Here is a 22,746-nt window from a genome sequence, read left to right as displayed (position 1 = left end):
AAATTATACCGATTTATACTGACATTTTCCAGCCCCACAGTTACACGGTGTTCAGATACAGAACGTAAATCAGTCCCATTCTTATTTTTGAGATCATCTACACGCACTAACAGCTGATTTACTTTATTTTTTATTCTCCTATATTTTGATGAAGTAAATTGACACTACCCTTGGATTTATCCCTATTTAGTGTACATGAAGCTTCTTTTATTCTATTTTTCTTGAATGTTGTCTGTTTGGAATTTGGCTTTAACCTAAAAAACCTGTCTGCCTGGTCCCATTAACCACAGGGATCATCCCTTGTGTAACTTTGGCCCACTTACAGTATCTGCTAGTAGAAAAGCTAACTTATCTTTCCCTTTCCTATTTAGGTGCAGGCCATGTGGGGGTGTCCCCACCTACCAATAGCATCAAATGGAACAACACTTATGTGAGGTTTTGCGAGTGTCTGGAGTATCTGTTCAGCTCTTTGTTAACATGCCTTACCCAGGGCCGACCATGGCATTGAAAGACCTCCACAAACCCCACATTTGAGTGCCCAGTTTCTGCTCCTATTTTCTCCAGGTCACTCCTAATACTGTATCTTGGATTCGTAGCCAGGCTGTTTCATGCTCCTCCAACTATAATTACCTGATCTTCCTTCTCAAATATCTTACATAGCTGACCTAAGTTTTCTGCCACCTGGCTAAGGCTAGCACTTGGTTTCACAAAACTTGTGACCTAGTACCCTGTACCCTGAAGCTGCTGGCCTACACCCCTCCCATGACTGCTACCTAGAAGCAGAATTCTTCTTTTCCTATTCTGATTTGGTTCCAACCTGTCTTTTTTCTTTAAGCTAATATCCTGTTTCAACCTACATTCAACTACATCTGGCTGAGGCCCTTCCTCCACTACGTCAGATAGTAAGCCAGATTGATTTGCTAACTAAATTTCCTAAAGTTTTTCAACAGTTTCCCTTTTTCGACCTTTGCTTGCTACTTTTTCCCAGCACCACATCTCTTCTTACTCACATAGCCTACAAAATTTCAAATTCACATTTTCTAATTCAGCCTTAAGGGCACAAATTTTTGCCCGCCCTTTCTACATAACCTACATTGTCATGGAAGAACCTCGTTATCAACCCCAGTTTCCTTGCTGCTATGTTCGCCTCATAACCTACAGTCTTCACAGAAAACCCCCTCCTTCAGATTTCTATGGCAACCACCACGTTTGTCACACGTTTTGATAGAAAAATTTACACAAAAGCAGAGAATAACTTGGCACAAGAGCACTGAAGTTTCTTAGCCTGTACTAATACGTAACTAAACACTAATGCAAACAAACTTTGTTACTTTCGAAAGTTTTAGTTAATTACCTAAATTCTATATGACAGACATGAATTAATTTAACTTTGAACCGCTAAGTCTAGTCAAAAAATAAAGATTACACTTGCATGAAATATATGCCTAAAATGTAAACAAAACTAACAATTATAACACAGAAAAGGCTCTCAGTGGCTAATTGCAAATAATCGTAGGTAAACTTCACAGTACATAGCAAATGCAATTTACAACAACTGTCTATTCACATCTAAGATTTACTTGTCAGAGTCAGTGCTGGATGATGGTCTGTAACCAAGTGGATAAGAGCTGCTCTTCTATGTTCCGAGTTGGCTTCTGTCCTTTGTTGCCCAGTTATTGACAGATTGTACTTGGCCAGCAAGTGATGAGTGTCTATGGCACTGGCACCAGCTTACATGTTTGTGCCTGTGGTGTCTTTGCCCTGGCTGTGTCTTGTTTGGATGACAAAGTGCAGTGTACATGTATTGTCTGTATGTACCCCAGACAACATTGCCGCTGTTCAAGCTGCAGTAGTAAGGTGTCCTCTTTGTTTGGTGCAAAAAATAGTATAGTCATTGTGGCTTGGATGTCTGAGTGTACAAAAAATACTCCATACACTTCAATTTCATTGTTACAAACTTCAGATTGCCCAAGAACTGAAACCTAATGCTTCTGTACTGCACTTACAGTTTTGTGAAAAATGATTGGCTAAAGGATGCTAACTTAACTGAAAATTTTTTGATGTCAGATGAAGCCCATTTTCACCCAAGTGGATATGTGAATAAGCAGAACATGCATTACTAAGCTCATACAAATCCTGCTTTGCTTCACCAGTGTTCATTACACAGTGCTAAAGTTACTGTGTGGGTAAAGTGTCATGCTGTGGGTTACGTCTTTGAAGATGAAGGCGTGCTCCACTGTCAGTATTAGGTCTGTAAGCACATCCTGTCAACATGGTAGTGAGAGTTTTGGAATTTCAGCTCCGTTGTCTTCCAGATCATGAAATTCGGCACACCAGGTTTCAAGAGATGGAGCTACCTCCCACAATGCCCAACTATCTATGGTTGCAATGAAACGTTAGTTTGAGGATCGCATAATTTCAAGGAATGCTGACATCGCATGGCCACCCCCATCTCCACACCTTTCAGTCTGTCACTGTTTTTTGTGAGAACAAATGGAGTTCACTGGATTCCATACGAAACCAAAGAACCTTGCCCAGACTTAAGAAAACATTGTGAAAATAACGGAGAACACATTGCGCCGCAAGGTGCAAAATCTTAAGAAATGACTTATTGAATGTGTATGGTGAAATGGACAGCCCTTAAATGCATAATTTTTAAACATTGGTGGCTAATGCCATTTCCACTGTTGTAGAACACAGTTTTGAGCATCAAATAAAGTTTTTGTAATTATTTCAAATTTTTCTGTTTCTCTGCACAACTCTGTACCTGCAAGTAATTTTTATTTATTTTGAATTCATGAGTGCTTCTAAGATGAAGTATTGGCTGTTTGCAGTGAACTAATTACAAGTCTGTTTCTGGTACAAATGCATTCTGGCTATTTATCAGTGTACTGGAGTAATCAGCATACCCATAGGTTTTGAAGAGTCCTTTTGTGTCTTTCATAAATGATTTATATCTGTCAAGAAGAGAAGTGGGTCATGTACTGAACCTTACAAGACTTGCTTGATGTTTCTGCAGAATCATTTTTTAATGTGGCCTAAGGTTATATGTTATTAGATATACCTCCATCTGCCAAAGAGAATGCCGTTACTGTCATAATATTTTCCCTAAAAGAATTTTATGTTAAAGTGGAAATATATTGTGCATAGTTGGTTTAAATAGGCAAGAGTTATGTGATTTTAATTTTAAAACCCATAGTTATTAATACCATTTGTTATGCACAGTATGATCTTTGCTGGGTGAAATAACTTTTATTTTATTTTTGGAAGAATAATATAATGTGATAAAATATATAATTTTGGCTTTTTCCCACTTTTATAGCTATCCAGTTGTGATTCTGCATACAATGGCGGAATATCTTCAGCAGGTGAAAGTAGAGGGTCTAGTCCTGAACAAAATAGGAGTCATACTCTCAACACAGACTTAAGAACAAATCAAGAAAGTGACATCTCCATCATCAGAAGAAATGAAGATGAAATGTAAGCAGTTTATTTTATTTCTTTTTCTTCATCCTGTTCTTTGTGATGATTTTTATGAGAATGAAGCACATATACTCTATAGATTTTGTGTGTGCTTGTTCAAACACATTTCCTCTTTCATAAGGTCAAGATCATGACAGGTAAGATGATGTCTGTATTGTGGCAACATTTGTTCCTTATGCTGCATGTATAATATTTACTCCAGTTGCATTTTTTTTGTAATATTGATAGTGTTTTTCTCTGTGTGCATATGTACATAGCCATACCTGAATTTCAGATTTATAAAACTTCACATTACAATAATAATTTTTAGTATAAGGGACACATACAACTTTTGGAAAGTTACACAAGTTTCTGCTTTTTCATAAATTTAATTTCACTTCTTTTCAAAGTAGTTTCTTAAAGTTGTAAAAGTGCAGTCTCTTAAAGTCTTGCTGAAACGCCTTTTTAGGGGTGTTTTTATGCGAACATAGTCATTTCTAGAGACTCGGAGTGTGGTTTTCCTCCCCTCCTTTGTTTAATAATTTCTCTCTTGATGTTGTTGGACAAGGGTCATAAAAGCAGAACAGCTGCTTTCTCAGTAGGCAAAATTTGTTTAGTCATTGTTTGCTGTGAGGTATGAGTTTCATTTTTGATGTGCTGTAGATAAATCTGTAAAGATCTGTTGACAGAACTCTAAATAACATTTATTTCTGATTAAGAAAATTTGGCTTCTGTTTTCTGCAAGCTTCACTACTATGAAGTCCTTAATTTAAAGATCTTAGAGAGGTGCTAATCCAATCCTAAAAGTACCCTGCATATGCTGGTAAATGCTGTTGGCATTTTCTTGAGTAATTGTCTGAATATGAAACACATTTACTTCAACTGCAACTGTCATTGGACACCCACATCATCTTCCGCCTTAAGCAGAGTTTTTAATTTCTTAAATTTATTGAACCGTGAAAGACCATGCCATGAAAGAAAAAATTCCCAAATGCAAAAATATATTTTATGAAGACAGTGAATCCCATTCAGCACATTTTTAAATTGTAAGTAAATTTTGATTCAGGTCCACAGATGCCAGGAGCTGAATGCCAGATAAATTGTATCAGTCAGAGCTCTGCCACATTTTTAATGGTTACACCTAAAATTTCAAACAGGGTCATTAAATTGTAATTCTGCTCTATAGTCTCTTCCTTAAAACCGTGAGTGAACTGTAAGTGTGTGCCGCAAGAGTCTGAATATACTAAAATGCAGGCTTACTTGGCTTATTCCATTGATGATATCTTCTGTAGTTATGTGTTGTGTAATAGAGCACAGCATCCATGTGGTGAAGCCTTGTGAGCAGCACCCGTTACCCATCACTCACTTTGCATGCATTGTGGAAACAGTTTCATCTCTCAGTATGTTGTGGACAAGCACTCAGGTGAGTGATCCTGCCATGTGGCCAAGGAAACATGGACTATAAATGGCTTCATCGCAGTTGGGTGACAGTAATGGACCCGACAAGCTTTAGAATGCATTTAGAATCAGAATTTCTATTTAGCTGTCGATTTTCCATGTTTTCGATGGATAAAGTGTATGCTGCATACCCAAGATTCACCAAGGATTATCAAAGTAACTGAATATCACCACGTATTGTGAAATTTAAAGTGATGACTGATATTGAATGATACTGATGGTCATTGACTTAGCTGTGGGATGGTAAATTAGTGTGGGAGACTATCTGATGAAATAATGCTCGCATTTCAGTCTGCTGTAAAAATAGTACTGAAATTTAGACATATTTTGGACAGAACAAATAAAAAAGATTTATGTTGACGACCATGTAAACTGACTATAATTGTCAAATTTGTTAACAATTAACAAATAAACTTCATTCCAGGTACAATGTAGTATCTTCTAAGTAAATTAGGCAAATGTACTAATAGGACTTGTTACAGTTGTTAATATTAACTGCAACGACTGGCAAAAGGGATGAAGTGCAATATGTAGTGTACGCAGAGATAGGCATTATTCAAATAAATTTCTATCTGAAAAATTATTGGGATAAGTAGATCATTCAAATTAATTTATTCACATATAAATTATTTGCAACTTAAATAACAAAGGTCAACAATGATTTTCCTTTTTTGATTATGACACTTGTTTTATATCGACTTTGTTCACATGAATCCAAAAATACCATTGTTTTTGTTCTACCACATATAGTTTTTTACCCCACCACACCCCCTCTCCACCTCGTCCCTGTATGCTCCCACAAAGGACACTTTACCATTCCCCACACGTACCCTGCTATCCCTCCCCCTACCTGCCCCAGCCTCCTCCTTACGCCACCACCCAGTTGCATCTTCCATCATGCGCAGCTGCTCACAGTGTGGCCTCAGCAGCCAGAGACTGTCTGTCTGTGTGTGTGTGTGTGTGTGTGTGTGTGTGTGTGTGTGTGTGTGTTTGTGTGTATAGTAGGCGAGGCGCGTGCGTGCTCATGTGTATACATGCATGCTCTTTTTGGCTGAATGCTCATTTTCTGGCAGTCTGCAACTCAGCATCTCCACTATATGGTGAAAAGCACTGGCTACAGGCTACAGGCTGTGAAGCAGTCATTGAAATGAAGGACGTCATGTTGAGTGGCATACTTAGCAACAGGTTGGTCCCGTTGTTTCTTGGCCCCAGTTTGTCGGTGTCGTGGAGACAGACAACTTTTTTGTTGTCATGCTCACGTAGAATGCAGCACAGCGGTTGCAGCTTAACTTGTAGATCACATGAGTGGTTTCACAGGTAGCCCTGCTTTTGATAGGATAGGTCTATTACAGGGATATGAGCCATGAGGCAAAGAATTGGGAACAGGGGTTGTGTGGGCATAACAAAAATATTTTGTAGGTTTGGTGGGCATAATACCTCTGTGGGAGGAGTGGGAAGGATTGTGGGTAGGACATTTCTCATTTCAGGGCGCAACGATTGGTAGTTGAAACCCTGGTAGAGAATGTAATTCATTTGCTCCAGTCCTGGGTGGTATTGAGTCATGAGGGGAATGCTCCTCTGTGGCCAGATTGTGGGGCTTTGGGAGTGTTGGCTGACTGGAAAGATAAGGCATGGGAGATCCGTTTTTGTACAATGATGGGAGGGTAATTACAATCTGTAAAGGCCTCAGTGACACCCTTGGTATATTTTGAGAGGGACCACTGTTCACTACAGATGTGACGACCACAGGTTGCTAGGTTGTATAGAAGGGGCTTCTTGGTATGAAATGGGTGGCATGTGTCAAGGTGGAGATATTACTGATGGTTGGTAGATTTGATGTGGACGGTAATACTGATATAGCCATCTTTGAGATGGAGGTCAATATCAAGGAAGGTGGCTTGATGGGTTGAGTAGGACCAAGTGAAGCAAATGGGAAGAAGGTGTTAAGGTTCTGAAGGAATGTGGATAGGGTGTCCTCAGCCTCTATCCAGATCACAAAGATGTCATCAATGATTCTGAACCAGCTGTAACCACTGTGTTGCATTCTACGTGCGCACGACAGGCTCTCTGTCCGCATGAACGGCTACTGACAAACTGTGGCCAAGAAACAATTGGACCAGCATGTTGCTGAGCACACTGCCCGACATGACAACCTTCATTTCAGTGACTGCTTCACAGCTTGTAGCCTGTGCCATCTGGATCCTTCTCACAAGCACCAGCTTTTCTGAATTGTACACGTGGTAACTCTTCCTGCAATATATCTTATGTTCCCATAACCTTCCTGGCCTCAGCATTCATTAGTCATTGTCTTTACCTGTCTAGCCCCTTCCTTGTTCCCATTCCAGCACGAAGCAGCCCTCTGTTCCACCAACTTCCTCAGTCTCTTTAGTTCCTTCTTTTTCTGCTACCCCTCCTCCCTCCCTGCCCACCTTCTAACCTCCTGACTGCACCTAGCTGCCCTACTCTCCACACTCCCAGCAGCACTTAACCATCCCTGACCCACTTTGCTATCCCTCCCCCTGCCCTCCCCAGCCCCCTCCTTACCCCACCCAATTCCTTCCCCCATAATGCCCTGCTGTCCGCAGTCTGGATGTAGCTGCCAGAGACTGTGGTCATGTGTGTGAGTTGCATTTGCCTGTGTGTGTTAGTGTATCTTGTACTCTTTTGACAAACTTTCAGACAGTCTTTTTGTTGTGCCTTTCGGCAACTCAGCATCTCCGCTATATGGTGAGTAGCAACTGTCCTTTTCATTGTATTGTTACAGTACATCCTGTATTTTTCAATTGTTTGATTTTGCCTGACGGTTTCTCTTCCATTGTAACCCAGTACTGTTTTCCAATGCATTTCTATACTCAGTGTCTATCCTTCTTTCTCTTCTTTCCTGTGTTTCTCTTGTTGCCTTACAAACTGCACGTCACACTCTACTTACGAGCCACACTGTATCAATCATCTCAGCCACGCACAGCAGTCGGCTACAAGATCACGCTGATCGTTGATGCAGCATCTTATGTCCCACACTACACCCACTGACATAATTAATCATATACCTTCATATTAATCATTCTCCTTGTGTCACCCTCGCATATTTTTGTGTGTTATTTGCCGCACCTTTCCTGTGCCACACGAACTTATATCTCGTCCTGGCAACCCCACCCCACCTCCCGTCCCTTCTCCTCTCTATTCCCATTCACACCTATTAATTTCTTCTAACCTAGTCACTTCTGCCATCTCCTGTTTGACCTTTATCCACCCGCAAACCTGCAATCCACTTTACTGATATAAAAAAGTTTCAATTGGTTCTCATCTCTCAATGTTGGTATACTGCCTTGTATTTCACCTTGTTTCCCCTTATTTCATCCGTTATTTTTTTTTTCTTTCTTTTCATAATTTTTTTTACATATTTGAGTGTATTTATGTGAATTTTTTTGAACATAATTCTACATTATTTACATATTTTTACGCGTTTTTTCCACACCATGGATTCTTGCTCCTTCCATCTACATCAATACAGGAATGTTTCCTTATCTCTAGCTAGAATCCAGTCCCACATACTGTTCCTGCGTTGTTGCTTGGCTCGTGGTATCCCCCAAAATGGCCTTACTGTCAAATTACCCACCTCCAGCTGAGTCCTTCCTCAATGACCTCCATCTGTTCAGATTCTGCGAATGCTTGCCCCTCACCAACATAGTTCTCCCCTCAGGGGCTCAACATTTGTTTGCCGAGTACAAGCTTGGTGAGCCCAGGGTTCCTGAGTTGGAGTCCGTTAACTGCTGCCAACCCTCTGTCATCGTAGGCTCTGGGCATGCTTCAGCCACCGCTGTGCAGCGCAGCAGTGGAATGTTGTGTGTTTCGGAGAATGGGGGTCTTGGCTTTACTGCCTGGTCCATGAGTAAGGCATACACCTGTATAAAAAAGCCCTCAAGGTGTGTGTGATGTGCTGATGAGGTGAACGGCTGTTGAGGTAAAACAATCTCTAGCGGGCAGCATCTGGGGCATCTGCCGCCCCCCTGTTGTATAAGGCTTGCAGGTTTCTGCCTGGGTCGACCTTTGTTTCCCTAGCGTCTCATGGGATCCCTATGGAATGGTCTCGTCAAACTACTACTTTTGATGGGACAGGTTTACCGTCAGGTGGTACCTACCCTACTCCTCAAAAGAGCTCAGTTGGTCAGTCCTCCCGAAAAGAAGTCTCAGAATTATAGTAACAGAACATTAGTGTGCCGTAATGCTTTCATTGTAATCAAGTGAACAGGGAGAACTTTGAGAAGATCTCCCCTTTCTATATTCACAAGGCATTGGAAGGTATTGCTGGGTCACTGAAAAGTGTCAAACGACTTTGTAATGGAACACTTTTAGTTGAAACTGCTAATTCCAACCAAATATCTAAGCTTCTGGGATGTTGTAAGGCCTTAGGTGACTACCCAGTCAAGGCTGAGATGCATAACACCCTTAACTTTAGTAAGGGCGTGGTTAGCTGCTCCGATATAGTGAAGGTGGACCCTGTAGAGTTAAGTGAAGAATGGAAAAATATGGGCATCACGGAAATGCATAACTATATGACGAGAGTCAATGGCAAATTGGAAAAATTGGCAACATTTATTCTCACGGTTAATACTCCAGAATTACCTGAACTATCCTTGCTGGCTATATCCATCTTAAGGTTCGTCTGTTTGTTCCTAACCGAATACAATGCTACAAATGTCAAAGATTTGGCCATACCACTGTGGGATGTAATTGAAATAGAAAGGCTCCGTGTGGCTCGGCTCATGAGTCTGGCAATTCTTGTACACTTTCTTCGAAATGTGTAAACTGCTCTGGGGATCACCCGGTGTGGTGCAAAAAGTGTGAAGCTTACAATGAGGAAAGGAAAATTCAGGAGTTGAAAGTATAGATACGCATACCGTATGGGAAGCTAAAAAAGCTTTCAAAGTTATGCAACCACTGGTTTTTGCTACTTCTTTTGCATCAGCCCTTAAGACGCCAGTCACTAAATGTGATGCCTCCACACAAACTCAGACCACAGATTCAAGTATGAGCACATGCACTTGTCGATGTACATGTGGGGGAAACGCTCCACTTGAAACTGAAGTCATTCAGAAGCCGTCCAGCAATAGGCTTACCATCTAAGCCACGTACCACTACCCAACATTAGAAGCCAACTAAGCCATCCTTGCAACCCAGGCAACCACCTCCTCCTGTCAGTAAAGACAAACATCCTTCAAAAAATAGTTCTAAGTCCAAGAAAGCAGTAGATCGGTGATCTCTTTCTATTTCTGATGGGCACTATGCTCATGAGGATATGGTCTTCCAGTCAGAGGAACTGGAGAGCAAGGAACCCCCTAACGTTCCCCTTGACCACCCTGGTAAAACACCACCTCTGAGGGAGAAAGAAAAGCACAACTATCGCTAAACAATGGATTTCACAGGGACTTCGGTGTTGCAGTGGAATTTGAATGGATATCGCTCACATTTGGAAGAATTGCAGCTACTGGTCTGGGAGAAACCTTTCTGCATCTGCTTACAAGAAATGCATCTTAAAGTCACTGACACACCTGCATTATGGGGCTACCATGCATACAGGAAGGATGATACTACTGGAGACAGTGCTAAAGGTGGAGTGGCTGTTTTCTTTGATGACAGATGCCACTCCTCTCCAGTCCCTCTTACCATGACCATGCAAGCAATTGCTGTGAAAGTTCTCACATCCTTTAACATCACAGTGTGTTCTTTGTATCTGCGCTCTAATGATGCTTTGGATGCAGACACACTGGCAGAACTCTTCCAGGCACTCCCGCACCCATTACTTCTTGTGGGGGTCTTGGATGCACACAAGGTACTGTGGAGCTCAACTAACACTTGCTACAGGGTTCAGATGATTGAGCGACTCATCCATTCTGAGAATATCTGCCTTCTGAATGCAGGTCAGATGACACACTTTTCCACATTTGTACCATCTTTTTCAGCCGTTGACCTTTTTTTTGTTCCCCAGCTATTGCAGAATCAGTTCAGTGGGAAGTGGATCTGTCTGCCGACTAGCACGGTGGCCAACAGGAGACCACGCAGATGGGTGATACAAAGGGCAAATTGATTACAGTACAGTCAACAGGCTATTTTTGAACAAAAGGATTGTACACAGGAGGCAGTGGCCCATATCACTTGTGAGATCCAACAGGCTGCTGCTTCGTCTGCCCCCATGTCTAGTAACCACCTCAGATAACAGCCTGTACCTCGGTGAAATGACAACTGTCGATTGGCAATCAGGGTCAGATGAACAGCTCTCCAGAACTCCAAACACTGTCCAACTACAGACAATCTTCATGCCTTCAGATCTGTGAATGCACATGCGAGGTGGGTGACAAAAGAACAGAAGAGGGCTTCCTGGAGGAATTCATGGCCCAGTAATCAATCCACTTCCACTACGCAAGTTTGGGAATCAATAAGGCGGATTGCAGGCAAGGGCAGTACACGTCCCCTTATGACCTTGTCAAGTAATGGCGTCTTGGTGGACACGCCAGAAGACATGGCTCAGGTTTTAGCTGAACACTTCTTCACTGTTGCTACATCATCCAGACAAGCTCCCACTTTTCAGGTGTTCCGTAGGACTGCAGAGATGAGGAAGCTTAATTTCTTCTTGCATAATGAGGAAGTCTACAACCTTCCATTCTCCATGTGGGAACTGGAATCAGCCTTGTCTGCAGCCAGGACCTGATGCCATGCTTTGTCATCTGTGCCCTGAAGTGAAAGGACAGTTCCTCTCTTGTTTCAGTCAGATCTGGTGTGATGGACAGTACCCCATGACTTGGAAGGAGCCAATATTAATACCATCCTGGAAACCAGGCAAGGACCGTAGCGCCACTAACAGTTACTGTAGTGTCGCCTTTACCAGTTGCATGGGAAGTCTTGAATGCATGGTCAACTGCCGCCTTGCTCTGCCCTTGACAACTTAATTCTACAGGAGACGGCAATACAGGAATCCTTCTTACACCAAAAACATTTGGTTTTCGTGTTTTTTGACCTCAAAAAAGCATATGACACTACTTGGAGGTACAACGTTCTTCGCCATCTTCATGAAATGGACTATGTGGATGCCTGCCGCTTCTGATCCAATCCTTTCTCGAGAACCGGTGTTTTCATTATACCGAGCGAGGTGGCGCAGTGGTTAGCACACTGGACTCGCATTCGGGAGGACGACGGTTCAATCCCGCGTCCGGCCATCCTGATTTAGGTTTTCCGTGATTTCCCTAAAATCGCTCCAGGCAAATGCCGGGATGGTTCCTTTGAAAGGGCACGGCCGACTTCCTTCCCCGTCCCTCCCTAAACCTATGAGACCGATGACCTCGCAGTTTGGTCTCTTTCCTCAAAACAGCCCAGTTTTCATTATCACGTTGGTGATGCCATGTCTGACTGCTATGTTCAGGAGAATGGGGTCTCCCAGGGCAGTGTCCTCAGTGTCACTTTGTTTGACATCACTATCAGTGGCATTTCCTCCACAGTCAGGAGCCCTGTCAAATGCTCTTTGTTTCTGGATGTCTTTGCAATCTTCTACTCTTCCTCTCAACTTACAACGTTGAGGCAGCTACAACTGACCATTAGGAGGCCGGAAACCTGGACCCGGACAATTGGTTTTCGGTTCTCACCCAAGTAGACTACATGTGTCAATTTTAACTGTGCTCATTGGAGTTTTAACCAACCAGTGCTCACAATAGGGACAATATTTTATGTTTTCAAGACACTGTGCGCTTTTTGGGTTTATTATTTGATTCTAAATTAACTTGGCTCCCACACCTGAAAGACCTATGAACAAAGGTCTTCCAGTCATTGAATATTTTGAAGTGCTGTAGCAGAAAAACATGGGGAGCTGACAGATCCTGCCCGCTGCAGTTTTATAGGGCATTCATTTGATCACGCTAAGATTATGGCAGTGTGGTCTACGTACCGGCCTGTCCTCCCCTACCTCAGGATGTTGGATGCTGTCCACCAGCAGGGCATTCAGATATCGACTGGAGCCTTTCGGACCAGCCCAGTTCTGAATGTGTGTGCAGAGGCTGTTGAACCACCTCTCTGGTTTCGACAAAATATTCTTTTGGCTCAACAGGTGCTGAAAATCTCAGCATCACCTCATTCATTGACTGTCAGTTCAGTGACCCACCCCACCTTTGACTGGCTGTTCAGGAATTGGCCCCATGCAACAAAGCCATTTGGTATACGTGCTACAGACTGTCTCAAGGATCTGGATCTCTCGGGCATCAAAATATACAGCCAGGAATGGGAATTCATTGCCACCTTGGCGTCTTCGGAGGCCCTAAGCGATTTTAAGCTTGGCACAGTACAAGAAAACTTGCACTCCGTACTTTTTTCGTCCATTTTAAGTATGTGCCACTGTTTTATTGTTTTTTATACATATGGAACCCATCAAGAGAATGCTCTCAGTTGTTCTGTTGTTTTCTGTAGTAGGGTTCTAAAGTGCGTCTTCCACAACAATTTACAAATTATGGTGCGGAATTATATGGCATTCTGATGGCACTGGAGAGGGGTTCACAGACATCACCGTACATGGTTTCTTGTCTGTTCTGACTCTCGTAGTGCACCGCAAGCACTTCACCGAATGTATCCTGTAGACCTGCTGATTCAATTCATTCATGAATCCTTACCATGGCAAGGAGGTGATCTTTTGTTAGGTGTCTGGTCACATTGGGATACAGGAAGACGACATGGCTGACAAAGCTGACAAAGAAGCATATTGTCATAGTGCTTTCCATCAGTGTCCCATCCCATTGCATGCCATCATCTCATTTTCTGACAGATGCAATCATGCGTCAGTGGGAGACTGAATGGTTGCAGGTGACAGACAACAAACTGCAGTCGCTCAAATCGACCACAAAGGCTTGGCGGACTTCATGTGAGCCTCACTGCTGGAAGGAGGTTTTGCTTACCAGTCTGTGCGTTTGGGCATAGCCCTATAACACATGGCTCCCTCCTCTGGCAGGAGGATCCACCAGTCTGTGAAGTTTGTGGCGTGCCACTTTCAGTTCTGCATATTGTGGCTACGCATGTCCTACGTATTGATATTAGGGCAGCCCTCAGTCTCGCTGGCAATCTGCCCACCATCCTCGCAATACCGAGTCCATTGTTACTGTGCTAGTGAAATTTTGTGAACTGTCAGTGTGGTGGGGAAGGGCGGCAGACTTTAATACATTATAAGCTGCTCTGCATGTGGGGACAGCCTCTGTCCTCACCCTTGAGATTTACATGCTGACTTCGTGTGGGCGCTGATGACCATGATGTCGAGCACCCTGCTTAACCCAATTCATCATCATCATCATCATCATCATCATCATAGCCCTGTGAACCATATCAACCAAGCCCAAACATCCTTGCAGTACCTTCCCTCCATCTGTAAAATTCTCTTGCTATGCAATCCCAAATCCCTGGAACTTGTAACACACATTGAAACTCTTGCCCTCCAGGAACTAGAGCAACATGCACAATGTCACCTCAAAAAAAACTCTCCACTCTGCTCACTTCCTACTCCCACGTTGGAGTACCACTGTCCACAACCTCTACAACAACCTCCAAATCTCCCCCATGTCACCTCATAGCTGACAAACCCTGTCTTGCAGACCTACTACATTTACAACACCCTCCAAAACTCCCTTCCACCTTCACAACCCAGAACCTAAACAGACTGGAAACATAGTCGTGAACCTTTCCTCTTGAAGTCTTAAGCCCACAAAAATATCAGTCCTTTCCAAATGCCTCACCTTTTCCCCCACCCACAAATTCAGTCATGCAGGACTTGTTAAAGACCTTAATTCTTTCTCCCGGCCAAAAGGTGTAAACACTTTTTTGCCACCAACGCTACCAATCAGACCCAACCAAAGACCAATGTTGAACCTTGCCAGATCCTCCATCAACCCATGACCCCCCACCCACAAATTCAGTCATGCAGGACTTGTTAAAGACCTTAATTCTTTCTCCCGGCCAAACGGTGGAAACACTTTTTTGCCACCAACGCTACCAATCAGACCCAACCAAAGACCAATGTTGAACCTTGCCAGATCCTCCTCCAACCCATGTCCCAACCCTACTGCCCCCCCCCCCCCTCCAAATCACCCCCTGTTAACTTTCCAGAGTTTCTTAACCTCTAACCTTGTCTCACCATCATTCCCCAAATTGCTCAACATGCAAACTAACCTTAACATCTGCAGAAGGATCCACAATCCACCACCTAAAAACTAATCTCAACTGTATTATCCTACCTGCTGACAAAGGCTCCACCACTGTTGTTTTGAGGTGCAGGGGTACCCTGGCAGAAGGACTTTGCCAGCAGTCAGATTCACCCACCTACAAACCCTGCCACATTGACCTCATTCCACAAATCCAGCAGGAACTCCATCTCTCCTCAAATCCTTAGGCCCCTCGCAGAACCTCTCCCCAGAGTCCATCTCTCTGTTCACCCCTACCATTCCCCACACTCCTACCTTCTACATGCTTCCTAAAGTCCATATACCCAACTGACCAGGACACCCCATTGTGGCCAATTACTGTGCCCCCACTGAGTGAATCGTTGCTCTCGTAGGCTGACACTTTCAGCCAATTACTCACAACCTATCCTTCTACATAAAAGATACCAACCATTTTCTCCACCGACTCCCCATGGTTCCTGTCTCTTTACCACATGGTGCCCTGTTGATCACTATTGATGCCACCTCTCTTTACACTAACATCCCTCATGCCCACGGCCTTGCCACTATTGAACACTAATTTTCCCAATGCTTGATGGATTCCAAACCAACCCCCTCCTTCCTAGTCTCCATGACCAACTATATCCTCACCCACAATTACTTCCCCTTTGAAGACGTTACCTACAAACAAATCTGGGGTACGGCTACAGGTATTCGCATGGCACCATCCTGTGCCAACCTCTTCATGGGCCATCTAAAGGAATCGTTCCTAAACACCCAGAATGCCAAACCCCTCACCTCGTTCAGATTCATTGATTGACTTCTCCTTGATCTGAATTGAGACTGAGGACACCCTATACACATTCCTCCAGAACCTCAAACCTTCTCCCCCATTTGCTTCACCTGGTCCTACTCATTCCAAAAAGCCACCTTCCTCAGTGTTGACCTCCACCTCAAATATGGCTATATCAGTACCTCTGTCCATATCAAACTTACCAACCACCAGCAATACCTCCACCTCTACAGCTGTCACCCTTTCCATACCAAGAAGCCCCTTCCACACAGCCTAGCAACCCGTCACCATTGCATCCGTAGTGACAAGTGGTCCCTCCCGAAATATACCAAGGGTTTCACTGAAGCCTTTACAGATCATAAAAAACTCCCAACCATGTACAAAAACATATCTCCCATGCCTTATCTTTCCAGTCACCCAACACCTCCCAAAACCCCACTGTCTGGCCACAGAGGAGCATTCCCCTCATAACTCAGTACCACCCAGGACTGGAACAACTGAATTACTCTCTACACTAAGTTTTTGACTACCTCTCGTCCTGCCCTGAAATGAGAAATGCCCTACCCACTATCCTTTCCACTCCTCTCACAGTGGTATTTCGCTGCCTGGCGAACCTACACAATATTACCATCCATCCCTACACAACCTCTGCTACCAGCCCCATGCCTCACGGCTCATGTCCCTGTAATGCAAGACCTGTCCCACACATCCTTCCATCACCACCTAATCTAGTCCTGTGACAAACATCACCTATCACATCAAAGGCAGAGCTACCTGTGAAACCAGTCATGTGTTCTACAAGCTGACCTGTAACCATTGTGCTGCATTCTATGTGGGCATGGCAACCAACAAGCTGTATGTCCGCATGAACGGCCACTGACGAACTGTGACCAAGAAACAATGGGACCACCCTGTTGCTAAGCACGCTACCCAACATGATGCCCTTCATTTCAATGACTGCTTAAGAGTCTGCAGCCAGTACCATCTGGACCCTTTCCACCAACACCAGCTTTTCTGAATCTCACAGGTGGGAACTTACCTTGCAATACATCCTACATTCCCATAACCCTCTTGGCCTCAACCTTCATTAGTCATTGTCCTTACCCATCTAACCTCTTTCCTGTTCCCATCCAGCAATACACAGTTCTCTGTTCCATCAACACACCCAGTGTTTTAGGTTCTCACCTTTCCACTACCCTTCCCCCCCCCCCCCCCTCTCTCTCTCTCTCTCTCTCTCTCTCTCTCTCTCTCTCTGCGCCACCCTCTGTCTAACCTCCTGATTGCACCTAGCTCCCCCTCTCCACCTCATCCCTGCACGCTCCCAGCAGCACTTTACCATCCCTAACCCCACCCTGCTATCCCTCCCCCTGCCCACCCCAGCCTCCTCCTTACCCCTACCTGGTTGCGTCTCCCATAATGCCCTGCTGCTCACAGTCTCCCTCTATCAGCCAGAGACTAAGGTTGTGTGTGTGTGTGTGTGTGTGTGTGTGTGTGTGTGTGTGTGTTGAGTTTGCGTGAGTGTGTTCATGTGTGTATGTTACCTACTTTTTGCAAAGGCCTTGTTGGCCGAAAGCTAACTTTCAGTCTTTTTTGTTGTGCCTTTGTGCTACTTAGCATCTCTGCTATATGGTGAGTAGCAACTATCCTTTTCATTATATTGTTACATTCCATCCTGGATTTTCCTTTGTTTGATTGTACATTGTATTGGCGTTATAGCTCATAAGAAATGAAGACGTGGAGCTTTTTAAGCGTGTTGTAAAGTCTAGTATGTTAATCATATGTCTTCGGGGGGGAAAGAAAGAAAAAAAATTGCTTTCAAAAATATCTCCTTTTTTTTTTCTAATGATTCACATAGAATGCCACTCTATATTCTTTGTTTACTTCTTGTACTGAAGTTGTTTGTTCCCTTGACTCAGTGCAGTTTCTGCATATGAATAACTTATTAATTGACTGTTCAAATGGTTCAAATGGCTCTGAGCACTATGGGACTCAACTGCTGAGGTCATTAGTCCCCTAGAACTTAGAACTAGTTAAACCTAACTAACCTAAGGACATCACAAACATCCATGCCCGAGGCAGGATTCGAACCTGCGACCGTAGCGGTCTTGCGGTTCCAGACTGCAGTGCCTTTAACCGCACGGCCACTTCGGCCGGCGACTGTTCCTAAATGTGACTCAGTGCATTAAGTTCCAGTCTACAAAACTGAAGATTTTGTGTTTGATCCTCCATTGGTCCTACAGTTTTTTTTCTGTTACTTATAACTTCTTTCATTTGTAAAATGAGAAAAATGCCAAGTGAAGTTGCACCATGTTTTGGAGTACATGTTGAACTGCATAAGTTGGTTCAGAGGTGGGGGGAAGTTGAATACACCGCACCATGCCTAGTGAAGCACTGCAGTGTCCGAACTAACCTTTGGGTTGAGCACAGCCTTACTTACTGTACAGCAAAACAAATTCAACACAGAAATACTTCATAGGTGAATGGCCTTAGCAGTTATAGTATTGATGCAGCCCAATTCCACAGACTCTGCGCTTGCCAGTACTCCCCCCCCCTCCCCCCACGCCCCCCTCCCACTTCCGTCTGCTAACATGCAAGGGCACTGTACGTAAGTAGCCAAATATAAGAATGCAGTTAAAAGAAACACTTAATCTGCAGCATTTTCCTCCATTGTACCAAGATTGCTAACACTGTCAGGTAGGGGTGCCTCATTAATATAATTACACAATTTGCTAATGTTTATAGTGGTAGAAAATGAGTGAACAAAGTTAGAACTCAGTTGCTAATAACAAACATCAACACACTAAATCTAAAAATCTCCTAAAACGTTTTTTGAATGCTACTGGACATCCAAAGTCATCCAAAAGTGTTTTAGGATTAACTCTGAGTTACCTTTCTGTTTGAATATGGAATAGCTTTTTGATCTTCCATGCATCTATGCATTTATGCAAAAATTTTGGAAGGTTTGCTGGATTAGAATACGTAAGTTCTTAATATTGCAGCACATTGACAACATTTTTTATCAAGAAAGTGTCAGTCGACAATTGGAAGACTTTTTTCACTTTTCTACATCAGCTGCAGTTACTGTAGCTATGTCCTACCCAAGATTGTTGCCCAAAACCAAGGGAGGCTAACAACAAACTACAGACATCTGATCTACATCTACACCTACATGATTACTCTGCAATTCACATTTAAGTGCTTGGCAGAGGGTTCATCGATCCACAATCATACTATTTCCCTACCATTCCACTCCCGAACAGCACGCGGGAAAAACGAACACCTAAACCTTTCTGTTCGAGCTCTGATTTCTCTTATTTTATTTTGATGATCATTCCTACCTATGTAGGTTGGGCTCAACAAAATATTTTCGCATTCGGAAGAGAAAGTTGGTGACTGAAATTTCGTAAATAGATCTCGCTGCGCCGAAAAACGTCTTTGCTTTAATGACTTCCATCCCAACTCGCGTATCATATCTGCCACACTCTCTCCCCTATTACGCGATAATGCAAAACGAGCTGCCCTTTTTTGCACCCTTTCGATGTCCTTGGTCAATCCCACCTGGTAAGGGTCCCACACCGCGCAGCAATATTCTAACAGAGGACGAACGAGTGTAGTGTAAGCCGTCTCTTTAGTGGACTTGTTGCATCTTCTAAGTGTCCTGCCAATGAAACGCAACCTTTGGCTTGCCTTCCCCACAATATTATCTATGTGGTCTTTCCAACTGAAGTTGTTCGTAATTTTTACACCCAGGTACTTAGTTGAATTGACAGCCTTGAGAATTGTACTATTTATCGAGTAATCGAATTCCAATGGATTTCTTTTGGAACTCATGTGGATCACCTCACACTTATCGTTATTTAGCGTCAACTGCCACCTGCCACACCATACAGCAATCTTTTCTAAATCGCTTTGCAACTGATACTGGTCTTCGGATGACCTTACTAGATGGTAAATTACAGCATCATCTGTGAACAACCTAAGAGAACTGCTCAGATTGTCACCCAGGTCATTTATATAGATCAGGAACTGCAGAGGTCCCAGGACACTTCCCTGGGGAACACCTGATATCACTTCAGTTTTACTCGACGATTTACCGTCTATTACTACGAACTGCGACCTTCCTGAAAGGAAATCACGAATCCAGTTGCACAACTGAGACGATAGCCCATAGGTCCGCAGCTTGATTAGAAGCCGCTTGTGAGGAACGGTGTCAAATAAATACGGAATCAACTTGAGATCCCCGTCGATAGCGGCCATTACTTCGTATGAATAAAGAGCTAGCTGCGTTGCACAAGAACGATGTTTCCTGAAACCATGCTGATTACGTATCAATAGATCGTTCCCCTTGAGGTGATTCATAATGTTTGAATACAGTATATGCTCCAAAACCCTACTGCAAACCGACGTCAATGATATAGGTCTGTAGTTCAATGGATTACTCCTACTACCCTTCTTAAACACTGGTGTGACCTGCGCAATTTTCCAATCTGTAGGTACAGATCTATCGGTGAGCGAGCAGTTGTATATGATTGCTAAGTAGGGAGCTATTGTATCAGCATAATCTGAAAGGGACCTAATCGGTATACAATCTGGACCTGAAGACTTGCCCGTGTCAAGCGATTTGAGTTGCTTGCCAAAGAAATTTGGTCAAGCATTTCGAATAATGCTGCGACATAAAATGAAAATTTTATTTTGAATGTGATTTGGGAAGTGAAACTAACATGGAATCATAACTAGTTATTTACCAAAAACTGCAGATGGATTGATGGTTTCTCAATAATGGCTGAATATTTGTTGTCATGAAATAGACACTTTCGGGAGAAATAAGACACCAATATCCTCTTTGCATATGTAGCATGTATTTTCTTTTTCACAGTGGCAAGTATTTGGAAACCAAATAAAGTTTATGGTGAGATGTTTGAAAGAATGAGTTGTTCTGAAAAACAATTTAAAAGCAACAAAAAGTACATAAATGATATAGAATTGAAGCAATTAATATCATTGGATTGCTAGTTTATCTGTTATTCATAAAGCTTTTTACTCACAGATGACAAATAAAAGTTTTTACTCTTGTAAGTGAATAATGTTTTGAATAAATACTGTTATATGTTTGTCACAAATAAAAAATAATAATTTTTGTCTGTATTTGTTATTTGTCATTCAAATAAATTTAACCCAGCTCTTGTAAGGGAAGCACATTGCGCATGTTCTGACTGCTAACTCACAACCTTTGTGCAGTTGATTGCAAGCACGTAACATCTGCGTGTCATGAACAAGGACTCACTTGGCTGTGCCCTCCACATGGCTGTAGACAAGTATTCACTCAGTTGTCATGTAGGCAGCTGTGGTAATCTTTGGCAACTTCCGCCAAAGTTTTTTAAGTGCATTCGCGCTCTTCCTCACTCACGGTAACCTTTGATGGGCTGCCTGCCAGCAAGGCTCTACTGTGTAACACAATATTGTCTCTCTATGCAACATTTCATCAGTTTATTACTTCTTGTTGTTGTTCAGTTTAAGGGCACACAGATGTAGAGTAAATTAGAGTTGACTATACTTATTTGTTACTCAGAAGTTTCTAAATGTCAGGATTCCTGTCTTCAGAAGTGAAAAATTGGTGTTGAAGGTGGTCTGGTTTTGTGTGTGTATGGTGCGGGGGGGGGGGGGGGGGAGTGGGAGTATTGGATGCCAGTCCATATCATCTGCTGCCTTTTCTGTCTTAGCTAGTGTGCATTATCTCAGCATCCCTTATGAAACTTCTTTGAGGGGAGAGGGATGGGAGACTCACCCAATTGACTCCATCGCCAGGTAACATTAATCCACACTCTCTTCAATCGCAGATTCCCAAAGTACATTAGCATGGTACAAATGAAACACAGCCAAATTAAAGATTTTAGTGTGAATGCATTCATCTTTTGGATAGCAAGACATTGCTACCAAACTTTGCAATTTATCTATCTATTTTTTTTTATTAACCTGCAGATGCATGTCATCTTACCAATATATGAAAAACATTTTCTTTTCCAGAAATGATGCAACCCTCCAGTTCACTAATGATATTGTAAACACAATAATAAAAAATAATACTTTATCAAACAGTGGGATAAAGAACGTAATAAAGCTGTGCATGTCTGAATATGAAGGCAAACTGGATAAGGTAAGATGTTCACCATATTTTTCATTATGTATTATACATTTATATTTTGCACCTGAGTAGAAATTGACCTCGTATTCGAGTGAATGGAGTTTGCTATGACTGGCCATTCTATGTTGCGCATGGTTTTACTAATTATTTCAGGCAAATTTCATTATGGTTCCTTTGTCAAGACCACAACTGACCACCTATGTTATCCTCTTAAAAGCATAGTAGTTATATCTTCTGCTTGTGTATATTGTGAGCTATTTATTTTCATTGTATTGTGATGAAAAATTCCATATTTTTGTGAGATGACTGCTGGATAAGTAAAGACATTAATAAAAACCATTTTTGTATTCACATTTTGAATCAATTAAAACCCCTGGAAACTGAGAGGCTGTGGAGTTGAATCCTGGCCAGAGTAAAGGAAATTTTGTTCTACTTTTAATCTAATCTTTACCTCCCAATGATGTAAGAAGTTGCCAAGAATGACACATGTATCAGATTCCATGTTAAACTGTAGGTCCCCTTTTTTGATAACTGGAGCAGTTTAGGGACATGCAAGCTGTCAGAGTGGTGTCCAGTCAAAGACTTGCACTTTACCATTGAGTCACACACACATATTATTATTTGTTGTTATTGTTGTTATGAGGCTCATATAATATCTCTACTGTTGCTTAATGAAATAACGAGTCCTATACAGGATGTCTGGATTAAAC

General features: G+C 42.7%; 1 protein-coding gene across 2 annotated transcripts in view; it reads left to right on the top strand.

The window, feature by feature from the left end:
* Positions 1-22,746, top strand: part of LOC124607479 (spermatogenesis-associated protein 7 homolog) — a 104,251-nt gene that overhangs the window by 59,456 nt on the left and 22,049 nt on the right. For both annotated transcript variants that reach the window (XM_047139842.1, XM_047139852.1), the window contains 2 exons: positions 3,323-3,480; positions 21,919-22,048. In XM_047139842.1, the coding sequence (XP_046995798.1) occupies positions 3,323-3,480; positions 21,919-22,048 (288 nt within the window). The remainder of the gene's footprint in view (positions 1-3,322; positions 3,481-21,918; positions 22,049-22,746) is intronic.

Source organism: Schistocerca americana, chromosome 1, assembly GCF_021461395.2.
Source record: "Schistocerca americana isolate TAMUIC-IGC-003095 chromosome 1, iqSchAmer2.1, whole genome shotgun sequence".
Taxonomy (NCBI): domain Eukaryota; kingdom Metazoa; phylum Arthropoda; class Insecta; order Orthoptera; family Acrididae; genus Schistocerca; species Schistocerca americana.
The sequence above is the reverse complement of the archived record's forward strand: the minus strand, read 5'-3'. Positions and strand labels throughout refer to the sequence as shown.